Source organism: Tenebrio molitor, chromosome 5 (genome assembly GCF_963966145.1).
Source record: "Tenebrio molitor chromosome 5, icTenMoli1.1, whole genome shotgun sequence".
NCBI lineage: Eukaryota > Metazoa > Arthropoda > Insecta > Coleoptera > Tenebrionidae > Tenebrio > Tenebrio molitor.
This window is the reverse complement of record NC_091050.1, coordinates 9,088,272-9,101,258: the sequence shown is the minus strand read 5'-3', so window position 1 is coordinate 9,101,258 and position 12,987 is coordinate 9,088,272. Positions and strand designations below refer to the sequence as shown.

At 35.4% G+C, this 12,987-nt stretch overlaps 4 protein-coding genes across 4 annotated transcripts; all 4 read left to right on the top strand.

Annotated features, from left to right (window-relative positions):
- Positions 1–731: 731 nt before the first annotated feature.
- On the top strand, positions 732–2,041 carry LOC138131286 (endocuticle structural glycoprotein SgAbd-4-like). Its single transcript, XM_069048211.1, has 3 exons — positions 732–887; positions 1,065–1,192; positions 1,501–2,041. Exons 1-3 carry the CDS (start codon positions 873–875, stop codon positions 1,781–1,783), a joined length of 426 nt encoding a protein of 141 aa, XP_068904312.1. The 5' UTR covers positions 732–872; the 3' UTR covers positions 1,784–2,041.
- A 5,712-nt stretch (positions 2,042–7,753) lies between these two features.
- LOC138130891 (larval cuticle protein 65Ag1-like) lies at positions 7,754–8,265 on the top strand. The gene has a single exon (XM_069047586.1). The coding sequence runs from the start codon at positions 7,779–7,781 to the stop codon at positions 8,172–8,174; it is 396 nt and encodes a 131-aa protein (XP_068903687.1). The 5' UTR covers positions 7,754–7,778; the 3' UTR covers positions 8,175–8,265.
- A 103-nt stretch (positions 8,266–8,368) lies between these two features.
- Positions 8,369–9,596, top strand: LOC138130890 (endocuticle structural glycoprotein SgAbd-2-like). The gene is made up of 4 exons (XM_069047584.1): positions 8,369–8,514; positions 8,718–8,902; positions 8,950–9,114; positions 9,241–9,596. The coding sequence occupies exons 1-4, from the start codon at positions 8,500–8,502 to the stop codon at positions 9,452–9,454; spliced, it is 579 nt and encodes a 192-aa protein (XP_068903685.1). The 5' UTR covers positions 8,369–8,499; the 3' UTR covers positions 9,455–9,596.
- A 2,004-nt stretch (positions 9,597–11,600) lies between these two features.
- LOC138130889 (endocuticle structural glycoprotein SgAbd-8-like) lies at positions 11,601–12,987 on the top strand. The gene is made up of 4 exons (XM_069047583.1): positions 11,601–11,745; positions 12,023–12,261; positions 12,423–12,696; positions 12,750–12,987. The coding sequence occupies exons 1-4, from the start codon at positions 11,734–11,736 to the stop codon at positions 12,837–12,839; spliced, it is 615 nt and encodes a 204-aa protein (XP_068903684.1). The 5' UTR covers positions 11,601–11,733; the 3' UTR covers positions 12,840–12,987.

The window sequence follows — 12,987 nt, the reverse complement described above, 5'->3', positions numbered from 1 at the left end:
CATTGCGCCATCTAAAACATACCAAATACATACAGTGTTCATCTCCAGAACTACATGAAATTTCATTTACTGGTTGTTGTCATTTTCCGATTTCACAATTACTCCAGGCGCGAACTTTACTTAAAAGTCAATGTTGTCTCATGACGTGCCACTAATTTTTCCTTTCTGCCAATCACGCTAAAAATTTTTGCAAAATCGCCATTTCAGAACATCCGTATTCACAAAACGTCCAAGGTTGCGTAATTCTCGGAATATCCAGATTATTATCACATTTTCATTAATAATAATTAAATTACAAAGTCGTTAAGATTTCGTGACCGGACTAGTCAATCTTGGATTTTTTTCCAATTTGCTCAAGAATCGTGAATTCCGTCCCTCAGGGCATGATTTGATATTTCCTCTAATCGATTACGGCGTTAAATTATTATAATGTGGCGGAGAAACGTCATAAATAGGCTAGCCTCAATGGCGACAATCCCATAAATTTGCCCCCTTGGTCCCATCCATCTTCCCGAGATTACTTAAGTCACAATTATCATATTGTTAGCATCGATAATGAAATACAACAACGGTTAAACAACATAAAGATTCTTCACATTGCTCAGAAAAAAGTAAAATATACTGCGTACAGTGAGTTACAATGGACCATGCAAATATTCCCACTTCTGAGTAAACAATGACAGATTATAACGATGTGGGAAGACGCAGCATGATGCCATTTACAAATGTTGTAATAAACGTCTTCGATATGCAATTGAAGGGGGAAGTAATAACACCGAACACATACATGTGGTAGTATAAATAGAAGAAGACTCTACAATCGGTGTTTTAAATATTGTTTTGTTGTCATTTGTTTAGTGGCCACTTGGACGATGGATTGGACCAACGTGAGTACCCCAGTATCAATTTTTCTATTGCTCAAAGAGTCTGAGGGCTAAAATCAAGTCGAGGGCTTCAAAATCAAATTTAGTTAGAACATAATTTTTGCTATATTGTGGGTTAAGGGCTTGAGGAATTTTTTTCGTGAAATAATTTTTTAGATTTTGAAAAAAATTCTTTTGTAGGTTTTGTTTTTTATGACGTGGTTGTACGTGGCCAGTGGAGCCCCCCAGGTGGGCCAGCCCCCCCAAAAGCAGATCCAGATCATCAGCCAGACCAACAACATCTTACCAGACGGAGGTTATGAATGGAGGTAATAGGGCCCGACGAATTAACGCGAATTAATGTGTAAACGCAGGACACGCATGCAAATGACCCGGCACGAAAGTAATAAAACTATCACAATAATTCTCGTATTCGGGGTGAAAAATCCGGAGAAAGCTAAAGGTCGTTCGCTTCTTGAATCGCAGAAAATAATAAGCTCGAAATTGCATAAAGATAGTTATCAGGCAACATTGTTATATTGTATGGAAATGACATTTGTAGAATCCGTGTCGGTAATGCAATTTGGCCGAATGCAGTCCGGATTATTGCCACACGATAAAATGTCCCGTTTTGCAGTTACGAGGCCGAGAACGGGATCAAAGCTCAGGAAACCGGGACGCTGAAGAAATCCAAGGACCCCCAGGGGGAGGACGCGATAGCCGCTCAGGGCTCGTACTCGTACACGGATCCGGAAGGTAACCAGATCTCGCTGACGTACGTGGCGGACGACGAAGGCGGTTTTCAACCCCAGGGGGCGCACCTTCCGACGCCGCCGCCCATCCCGCCGAATATCCAGAGGGCGCTTGACTGGATAGCGTCGCAGCCTTCCACCACCGAAAGAGCGGGCAGGAGGAAATAGATGGAAATTGTGTGCATTGCTGTCGACCTTGGATACGATCGTAAATACGTTTCTGTGATAAGTTATGTAATTGATGTTAAATGATGTACATAGAGTTGGATGCAAGGTACAGCGGAAACTTGTAGTGGTGACAGCAATTTCTGGATACTAAACTGCTTACGGACATTTATCACGACCTGGGTTCTCTGTTATTTATCTCCCATGTATTATATTATTTCATAAAAAAATAAATGCTTTATTACGTGCAAGACATAACAAGTTTGTTTGATTTTTTGCGGTCGTTTATACAAACAAGTACATAGATATTATACCTTTGCGGTCTCACCTTTTAACTGCGACTTACGTTGGTAAACACAAGCCTACCTACCGCAAATCCATAAAAATATACTTCTGCAAATTATTCTCCCGTCGTAAACAAACGTAAAATAATGATTGTTAATCTCGCAGCGTTGCACCTTATTTTTTATTAGTTACCTCTCCTTATGTATTATTTATATTTGTGGTTATTTTCGATTAAAAAAAATACTACTAAGAACTTTGTTTTTTAAAAGATTTTGTGGTAAATTTTTATAGTACCTAACACAACCTTAACCGATTTTTCCTGGTAGGTTAAACGTGATAGAGCAATTCCAAGACTCAGACAGTACTTAACCTTGAATGCAACAATTAATCTTCATTTTTTCTGCAAATCTTCAATAGGTACGTATGTCTGGTAATAAACTAATGAAGTAATGAACCAAGGGTAACAGATTTGCAACGAATGTATTTCTTAATGAAGAAGTTGAACGCACAAGAAACAAGAAAGTATGTCCGTGAAGAAATCAGAATCTTCATTTAATTCTAATTTATGAGGCGTTTCAGGAGTAAAAAAAATTAAACAAATCTTCAATATTCGACTTCTCTGCGTCCCATAATACTCGTTACTTAAATACATATAAAGAAAAAATCTCAAAAAATGTAATTAAAAAAATCGTATAAATTCAACCCTTTAAGAATTCCTAAAACACTTTGCCAAAGTATTTAACAATATTTTGTCTCTTCAGATAAATAACCATTTTTCAAAATAATAAAGCAACTTAAGTACATACATAACATTTTTGTTTTACAATACAAAAATTTCCGAAAATAATGTGGAATCTGGAAAAGTGCCCCGAATGCTTGCAGAGTTTCCACGTTGAATGGTAAGGGAAATCCTCTCGAAAAGCAATTTCTTTGATTTTGAATTGCCTGATTCCGCAATAAGTCGGTTTCCGATGATATTGATGAAATCGATGACTTCTTTGCACCAAGGACCTAAGGTTTCAAAATTAAATTGTGGTGAAAAAGGCCTTGACTTTCGCCCTCTTTTACAAATGAAAATTTTAGTTGCTATGCTTTGACATTTCCTTCACATACATAACCTCACTTTGGTCATTCTTTTATAGTAAAAAAACTTTCATTGATTTTTTTACAAAGAAACGGTTTACACAACTGCTTGTTCGCTGAAGAAATGACATTTGATATTTATGTTAAATTACGTTAGCGTTTTGAAGCTAACTCATTTGAAAAATCTCTGAGAAACTTGACAATATGCTTAGGTAAATTAAAATTGCAAAGTGATACTTATTCCTGAAAGAATGAACACTTTTTCAGTTGAAAATGTGCACACCGTGTAACAGTGTAAAGTTGGAGGAAGAAACTTATAAATGTTTCCTAATCCATCGTGATTTCAAATTTTAAATTTTAAAATAATAAAGTTTCTTTCATAGTTCACCCATAATAAAATCTGTTTGAGTTATCTGTATTTTAAAATACTATACTTATACCTATTACAGAATACAGATGTAAAAATACTAGAATTAGCTATATTTCAACAATTTCAATCGTAACTTTAACACTTTAATTTCCTATTTCCTAAATATGTATATTGATTTATTTTTAATAAATAATAACAAATTGGTCCTCTAATTAATAAATATAAACTTAAATTTGTCTCAACATCAATAACTCATTTTGATTAATAGCCTCAGGTTCGGCTTAGGAACCATCAATGAAAATGTGTAAATTCTTGTCTTATGCGTAACCAGACACCGGTTGGTCGTTGCCGATTTTTCTTAACAACGCTTCACATACATTATATAATTTAGTGTACCTCAACTTCTGAAAAATGTGTAACATTTATGCAAAATATTCATTTTTTTTACTGACTACGAAGAACACGAACACAAAATAAATAAAAATCTATCATCTGAATACGTGACAAGTGAGATACACTGGGTCTGAGTAAATTTATATTTTGACATTTCTCTGCAATATATTATGCAAAGATATATGAATAATTTGTTGATTGAAAAGTTAAATAGTGTGTTAGTAAAATAGCAAATTTGTTTAATTTGTTATTAGCAGGGTAACAATTGGTGTCAACGGTAATACCTATTCAGAAGAAATTTCAGTCTGATTAAATAATAAAGAGAGAACGATGATTTATTGTTATCAATGCAATGTGCTGATTTTTTTGACAAATACTTTCTGGGTGTGATCTCACCTTGTAGAGTCAAATGTCATCTAGTCTTTGTTTTTATTATTTATTATAAGAATGTCATTCAAAAGAATAACTTTATCAAGAAGTTACTTTCCTACATCAATTAGAAGAACTCAGTGGAAAATAGACACATTTCTGCCTTTTTTATTGTTTTATTTACATTTGAAAAGTACAGACATTCTTTTTGTCTATAAATAGCACAATGAAATCTCCTTAACGTAGAGACATCTTTATAGTATAACAATAAATAGAAAGTGTTGTTTATGAGCAATAGATGTCTCTTTAATATATCGCTTGACTTAAGTTCAAACAAAATAATTTTTACTTAACGTTATACCTCCTTGTGCAATTAGACAAAATTGCAAATTTGTATCCAAATGACACCCATCTTAATTAGTTTCATCATCAAACCCATTGACCCAAAATAAACGATGAATAGCCTGATGATCACTTCAACAACTAATTAATTAGCAATTCATTTGATAATTTAATAATGATTTACATTAATCACTTGTTCGATTGATTGGTGTGCCGTATAAGAGAAAAAATGATTGAGTTGAATTGGTTGAAAAGGAGAGTAGACACTTTCACTGCGGTTTCATCTTGTTAACGATATTGTAGAGATGTGTGCATAACCCAGATGTGGGTGGAAATGTGCTTTCATGCTTGATAATGGTTCCAGATTGCATCTGACATAGTTCCGACAGTCTATTATTATTTCTTTAATAATGAAGATAAATCTATCTGGCCTTACAACAACAATTATAGGAAGCCGAACAAGAAGAGTTTTTGCAAAGAAATCGTTTTCAAATATCTGACACGATCTACAGCGAAACTCCATTCAGTAAAAATAAATTCTGTTTCTGAAATACAATTTTAAATAGACGATGGTAAAGATAATGATGTCCAAAATCCATGATCTACAACTTTCGTTTCGTAATTTATAGAGAATTCTTTCGGGTGACTATATAATAACATTCATTTTAACTTACATAATAGAGAGTTTTCCTTACGTGGACAGTGTATTTCAGGACTGTTGACAATTTAATTTTCTTTCACCAATTTGGTCAACATTTTCTTTTCATTTTTAGATATCTTAATTAATAGAGTATCGATGAACACCTTTTCAAAATAAAGTGTGTTTTACATTTAAGTAATCATTACTCGTTAACATCTAGTTAACACACATAACTGACATACTGACATTCTTTTTTGCACATTTCGTCCTATCTCTATAATGGAAACTATTACTTTGTGCATCCTCTCACTACTCCTTAAGACAATTAAAGTAAACCACAGAACTTGAGGATTTATCAATTTTTAGATGATTGTATCAAAATCTTATAAGGAATCTGTTTCAGATGATATTTTAATGTTTATCATATCATGTGATGAAACCTCATTCACTCGATATTTTATCATTCTTTTTTGTTCTTTAGTAATGAGGCTCTTTTTACGGAACACCTCTATCCAAAATTGCCATGAAGATGATGGAGTACAATTTATAACACAATCTTGCTTCGAAGCCGTGCTCTGTTACAAATATTCAGTTCACGCTGTTTAAATCAGGACGTGTTTTATCGAATCGTGAAAGGTCCCATCGTTTATTCCCACCCAAAAAAATTCTTCTAGACAAATTACAAAAGGTATCTCTCTTTTTGTAATATTCCTCCGAGAATTCTTTTCTAACAAACCGTAATACCAGACACTTGTGTGTAACACAACGCATTTAACCAGTTTGTGAGAGTCATGGTCAATTCTCAAAACCCTGAACTTCATGGTGCGATGGTACCTATAAATTTTACGGTGATATAAATGTCTGGAATTTAATAACGAAATGTGGTGTAACGTGACCACTCGAAAACCATCATCATTTGGATCGATTTGGATGCTGAACAAGCTCCTCCGAGACAAAATGTACACCATCCTTGCAAGGACGCCGTCCTTTCTATTATGTAATTGATAAACTTACATCTACCCATCCCATGTATAAATAGACACATTTTTTACTAATGAATTCTACGCCCAATAATTCAGTTGTGATGGTTTTGTAATTTGAGTAAAATTTTAATTAAAAATGATAATTTTGATCTAAAATGTGAGGTCTCCCGGTGTGATTTACACAGTTGAGTAAACACGTAAAATACTCTCGTAACTGCACTCTGCGTGTGGTTGGGACGAAAGTGACATCACACTAGATTTTTTGGGATGTTCGGCGATTGCAAATAAATAAAATTTAGTCAGCGCAGCAATTTAGAGTGACAAATTGGACATAAAAAATTGACTAATTTGTTAAAAAAATGTATTAATACGACAGTTGTAGTCATCACTTATTAATTATTATTTGAGCTCTCCATGATCTTAATTACTCAAAACTAGCAACAGAAAGGTTTAAGATGATGGGAATTGATATTAACCTAGATTGACAAGATATTAATGTCAATGTTTTGAAATAATGTACCAAGTGTAAATATTGGAAAATGAAACAAGCTTCAAAGAAAACATAAAAGGGATGTAAAATATTACAACAAAATTCATAACAAAAATAATAGTAATGATGCTAACAATTTTTTTTTTGCTACAAACAACAAACAACAAATAACAGCCTCGACTTTAAACTAAATTATTGTTTGGAAGAATCTTAAATAACGAATAATTTAATTTTGATTTATAACAAAATGGCTAGAAGCGTTAGAACTTGTTCTGAGATTTTCATTGGACAAGATTTGTTTGGTTTTCCATTTATTAGTAGATTAAAGTTTTTTGAATTTGTTGGGATTCACATTTATCAAACTGTCTTTCGAAATGCTCTACTTCTTTATTGTGAATCATAAATCAAATAATCTTAAAGATTTGCTTCTTGACTGGAGGAAATCATCAAAGTTGTAACAAACGGTCTAAATTGTGTTGCAAACAAATTGCATCTTGTCATTTATTTACCAATGGTCGTCAGACGACAACATCAAAGAGAGTGTCAGTAGCTTGTGATGATTTATTGTCGAACAGAATGGACGAAAAACATTATAAATATTTATTCACTAATTAAAGATATTTGAGGTGTTAGGCAATATTTATTTTTGACATTTTCGTATGGTACCGTATTAAATGTAATTGTCATTCGCGTCACATTGTAACAAAAGCCAAGGCTGGTTTATTTATTACGCATTACACTTCAATCAAACCGAATCAGATCTTCGACTTTGATCGCCTCGTCTGCGCCCTGAGAGCCGCATCGATCAGCAAACTGCAACCTTTGATCGGCTAACATTTATGCTCCTAGTTGATACATCTTCTAAAAATAAATCCCAATGCCCGTCGTCTTTGAATATTGAAAGTGAATCTGTCATCGCAAAAAACAGCATCATCAACAATTTTTTCTCCTCCGAATGCAAAATTTGATTTGTCTGTCTTTTATTATCTGCTAGGAGGGACTAGTATAAATAGCGAGGACCAAACAATCTGCTATTGTCCAAGATGGCAGTGATAAGATTCGCGTTGGTGGCGGCCCTCGCGGCCGTCGCTCTATCAGCTCCTGCTGAGAAGGAGCAGATCCCGATTATTTCCCAAGAAAGTGAAGTGGACTACACTGGCAAGTTTCACTTCAGTTACGAGTCGGGAGACGGAAGTAAAGTGCAACAAAGCGGAGAGCAGAAGACCATCGACAAGGATAACGCAGGGGGGGTTATCAGCGGGGGGTACGAGTACGTAGGGGATGATGGTAAAACGTACAAGGTCAATTTTGTCGCCGACGAGAACGGGTACCAACCCCAAGGAGATCACCTCCCCGTCGCTCCAGAAGTCCCACCCTTGATTGCGCGATCTTTGGAATTCTTGGCCACCGCTACGCCGCCAAAAGACGGCAAATATTAAACGTAAAAACGCTTTTGTACCAACTACCTTGACTTAGCTGTGTTTGTGATTTGTTATGTTGTGCTTGAACAAATAAAAATCTATTTGAGTAGTATTGTTTTTTATGGGTCCTTTGGTTCGGATTTTATTGGATTTGATTCTTCGATCTTCGCAATCTCGTAGGTTTGTGTAATGTTTGCTTAGCGTTAAATTTTTAACGAGGTTACATCTGTTAGCACGTTTTATGGGAAATATTACCAAAGGTTTTACAAATAATGCATAGTATAAATAGCCAAATTATGTACTTATCGATTGTAGTACAATTGTGGTGCAGACGAAGATCAGGATGAAATTCCTCGTAGTGAGTTTTTCTCGAATTTGTGTCACTTTTACTAGCAGTGCTCAATTATCACGTGAAAACTTAGTTTCGTTGCCTTGATTGTTAAATCAACACTTTACCATTTAACAAACACAAATTACTAGAGACAATAGAAAATACCACATGAAACAAAATCTACTAAACTAAGCCTTGATTATTTAGTCGTTGAAAAATTTTCTTTTCAGGTTGCACTTTTTGCCCTAATTACCCCAGCGTTTTCGCGACCTCAAGCACCCCCACAAGCTGCTCCACCCCAACCAGCTACCCAACCACGCTCCCAATCAAACCCCCAAGGCGGAAGCAATGTAACTCCCGTGTCGATCGTCAGCCAAACTGAAGTTGTAGGACCTGATGGCAGCTTCAACTACAGGTTAACTCTCCGCTGAAAACTTCAAAAGTTTCAAATTTTGTTTTTAGTTATGATACCAGCAACGGTATCCATTTTGAACAAGGCGGTTACGTGAAGAAGGCAGCTGAGGCAAGAGCTGTCGATCCTAACAATCCTGACGCTACAGGAGACGTCCAGGTTATACAGGGCGCATACTCCTACACTGCTCCTGATGGGCAACAGATTTCACTCAGGTGGGTTCTTGAAATTGTAACTTGTTGAAAATTATTTTCCTACACTGCTCCTGATGGGCAACAGATTTCACTGAGGTGGGATCTTGAAATTGTAACTTGTTGAAAATTATTTTGGGAGTTTTGCAGATATGTAGCCGATGATAACGGGTTCCAACCTGAGGGAGAGCATTTGCCTAAAGCACCTGAAGGCATTGCTCGCGGCTTGGAGCAGCAACAAGGACAACCTCAACAAGCGCAGCCGCTCCAACAGCAACAACAACGCCAATCGATACAGCCGCTTCCACAGACCCTACAGACTCAACAACCCCAAGTGGCTACTAGTCAAACTACTCAACCTTAAAGAGGGTTACTTGGGATGAGAATTATTGTGAAAAATATGAGTTATTTCTAATATGTTATCAAAAGGTGTATTTGCTTGTATATATCCTTTAAAAAGATGTGGTTATATTTTTTATGACAAGAATATATTCTATTAAGGAAAATTATTATTAAGTTCTTGCGTTAATACATATTTTTGGATAAAGCGTTATTTTAGTTTCTCAAAAGAGGAAGTGAAACTGAACTTCTAGTCCTTTGGACTAAAAACACAACCGGCAAAGTTAATTTATTGGTAGTGGGGTTACTACGTTGGTATAAATGTGTCAAAGTAACAATAATGTAATGTATGGACAAAGAAAGTGAAAATAACCTTGAAAAACACAATACGAAATGTTCAAAAGAACAAAAATGAATAGCTATATTTATATCTTTTGTGTTAATAGTTACATTTAAAGTCATTTCTTTTAAACAATTGTCAATGTCAAAATGCCCTCAAAGATCAGACTGTACCATCTTAAAACCTTTCGTTTCGGAACAAGTTTGAGGTTATGTCAGTAATTTTCAAATTTCTGCATTTCTTCACATAATCTAATCCTGTTAATTTTTCTCGTTGTGTTAAGGACCGTTCAGATCCTTGTTTTCGGAAACTCAGTTTTGTTGGGAACAAGAAGAAAAATAATAATCAGTAACCACTCTCAAAGAAAACTTGAAGACACCAAACATGGCGACAATGATTGTCGAATTGAAAGCAGGTTTTAGAATATAAAATTTTTTCTACCATGTTCAAGTTTCTTATTTAATCAAATTTAATTTTATAGAAGTTTCTCCAATCTTATAACATTAATAGAAAAAAAAAGTAGAAAAACAATTTAGTTCTTTAGTAACGTAGCCCTCTCATTGGCTATTCACTATACTATTTGAATAAGCATTATTTATAAAAGTATGTTCATTTGAATCATTACAAAAAAAAGTTGATCGTTTTACCCACAATATCGTTTTGAAGTTGTTCTCTTTCGTGGGTTTGCAGATTCTTGGTAGAGCTTTGTGGGTGTTTCCACAAAACTAGAAGAAATCAGTGTTACAGAATTTCTGGTTTCATAACAATTTCCGCAAAATATATTTAAAATTTCTAAACAAAAGTGGCAATTGACATTTAGAAAAATAAAAGTAGTGGAGTGATGTATCATCAGGAAAAGAGAGGAACATATTTTTGCTTAAAACTATAATTTTAGTTACTTAACAAATGTGGTTTAAATGCAACGACGTCTGTTAATAGTTATTTGCATTTGTTTAACTTGTAGGTGTCAGAAGAAATCGTGGTCAAACAGAACAGAAAAGTTCACTTAGTTGTGTATATTTAAATAATGATATTTGTTATTTTCTGCAAGTCTTTTACAATTTTTAAATGTCATAATCGATTACTAATTACCAATTAGCACATATTTTCTCGAACGTTCGGTAAAAGGTAAATGCATCACTAATATATGTAAATAAAAATTGCCAATTATCCAGTAAAGAGCATTCAATACTCGTATCAATTTCATATTCCCATAGATGATAATCAATTAAAGTTCAAGGCCAAGAAGTCATCAAAGCAGTAAATTAATCGAGAGACTAATTAGCCTGAGGGAGCGTTGGTTTTGACACCAGAAAGGTGTTTTTCTCAAGAAAATCTGTTTCCAAGTAAATAAATAAATAGGAAGATAGTGTGAGACAATTTTTCAAAATGAAAACCTTACAAGTCGTCTAAATTTAATTTCAGTTCACAAAAAAAATCTTCGCGAGTCAGTTTTGTTTGAATGATTATTCTTACATCATTTCTGATTTATTGTCATCTTCATATGTTAATTAGGCTCGGTTGCATCTCTGTTTGAATTCAATGAGTTTTTTCTTGCACACTTTGTTAGTCTTTTTGTTGCAACGCGAAAGAATGTTGTCTGATCGCTTAATGACTTTAACATTAAGATGTGCTGACGCCTGCTTTACGAAATTTCTTCGTCCGCGGAGGCGGCGGTAATTTCTTTGAAAAACAAAACCGTTTGTTTTTACCGCATCGAAATTGGTGAAAATGTCAGTCGTACGATTGGTATTCAAAAAATTTATTGCACAAATGCAGATGATGCGCACACACCTTTAAAAATGTTTATAGGAAATGTATCATAATGCTAGACTATTTAAGGATGACGGTTCAGACTCGTGATGGCGCTCTAGAAGAGTGGTGCTGCTCCAGTAGTGAGGGTATAAATACAGATTTCTCTTATCGACAAATTGTATATGTGTTAGTCCCTCTCAAGCATCACCATGAAGTTTTTGGTAAGTCATCTTCACCTTTCACTTTCGTGAACTTTGACTTTTGGAATTTCTAAAGTGTTACGCAACGAGGATCCCACTTTCATTTGATTGTAGGTGGTGCAACCTCTGGGATGGGCGCCGGTAAAGGTTAAAGCGTGTCGTAACCGATTGTTTGCTCTTCGACGCTAATCAAACTCGAGTTTTTCTTGTTGACTGTCGGACGCTTAACACATTAAGACCCATCCTCTGTTTAATCTCGTCTGAGGCGCGATTCTTGACCGCATTCTCTTTGATTCAGATCCTGACAACTTTCCTGATCGGAGCCGGTCTCGCTCAAGGTCCTCCGCCAAGACGACCGGACCAGTACGAAGACGACCAGGAATACCAACCCAAACCCCAGCAGCGCCAACCACAACAGCAGCAGCAGCAACAACAACAATACCAGGAACAGCGTCCAAGATCCCACGAATCCACCACCTTCATACCCATCATAAGATTCGATAAAGAACAAGGAAATGATGGTAGCTACAAAGCTGCGTAAGTCTTACACTCCATCAATGGATGACAAAAAATCAAGTTACATTTTTTTGGAGGCTTTAAGGTGTCGAATAATGTTTTGCTTTATTACTTTGGTTTGTCGAACTCTTTGAAATTTTTATTTTTGAATTGGAAATGCGATAAAAACAATTGTTTTGTAGATGGGAAACTGGCAACAACATCATCGCTCAAGAAGAAGGTTACATCAAAGATCTAGGACCTGACCCCGACGCGGCGGGCCAAAACTTGAACGCTCAGGTGCAGCAGGGCTCTTACACTTATACTTCTCCTGAAGGACAGGTCATCACAGTTAACTACATTGCCGACGAGAAGGGTTTCCATCCTTCGGGTGATCACTTACCGACTCCACCCCCAGTTAGTCCAGAAGTACAAAAGGGACTCGACTTGATCTATGCTGGAATTAGGGCGCAACAAGTAATATTTAGTGATTTTGGATTTTATTTTAAATTGATTATGCTTTGTTGTAGGAAGAAGACGAGAGAGAATCTCGCCAGGGGCCAGGACAAAGAAATGACGCGCCTCCGCAGGATTTTAACGGGCAGTATCGACAACAATAGTTTAGGGAATATTCTGTGATTTAATATTTACAAATTCAATAAGTACTCTTACATAGACTGAATTGTTCCGCTCACCTGTACGCTGTCTTTAGATTAAAGCACTCTATTAAGATACCTTAGTTAATAAAGATTTAAGATCTATTTTCTA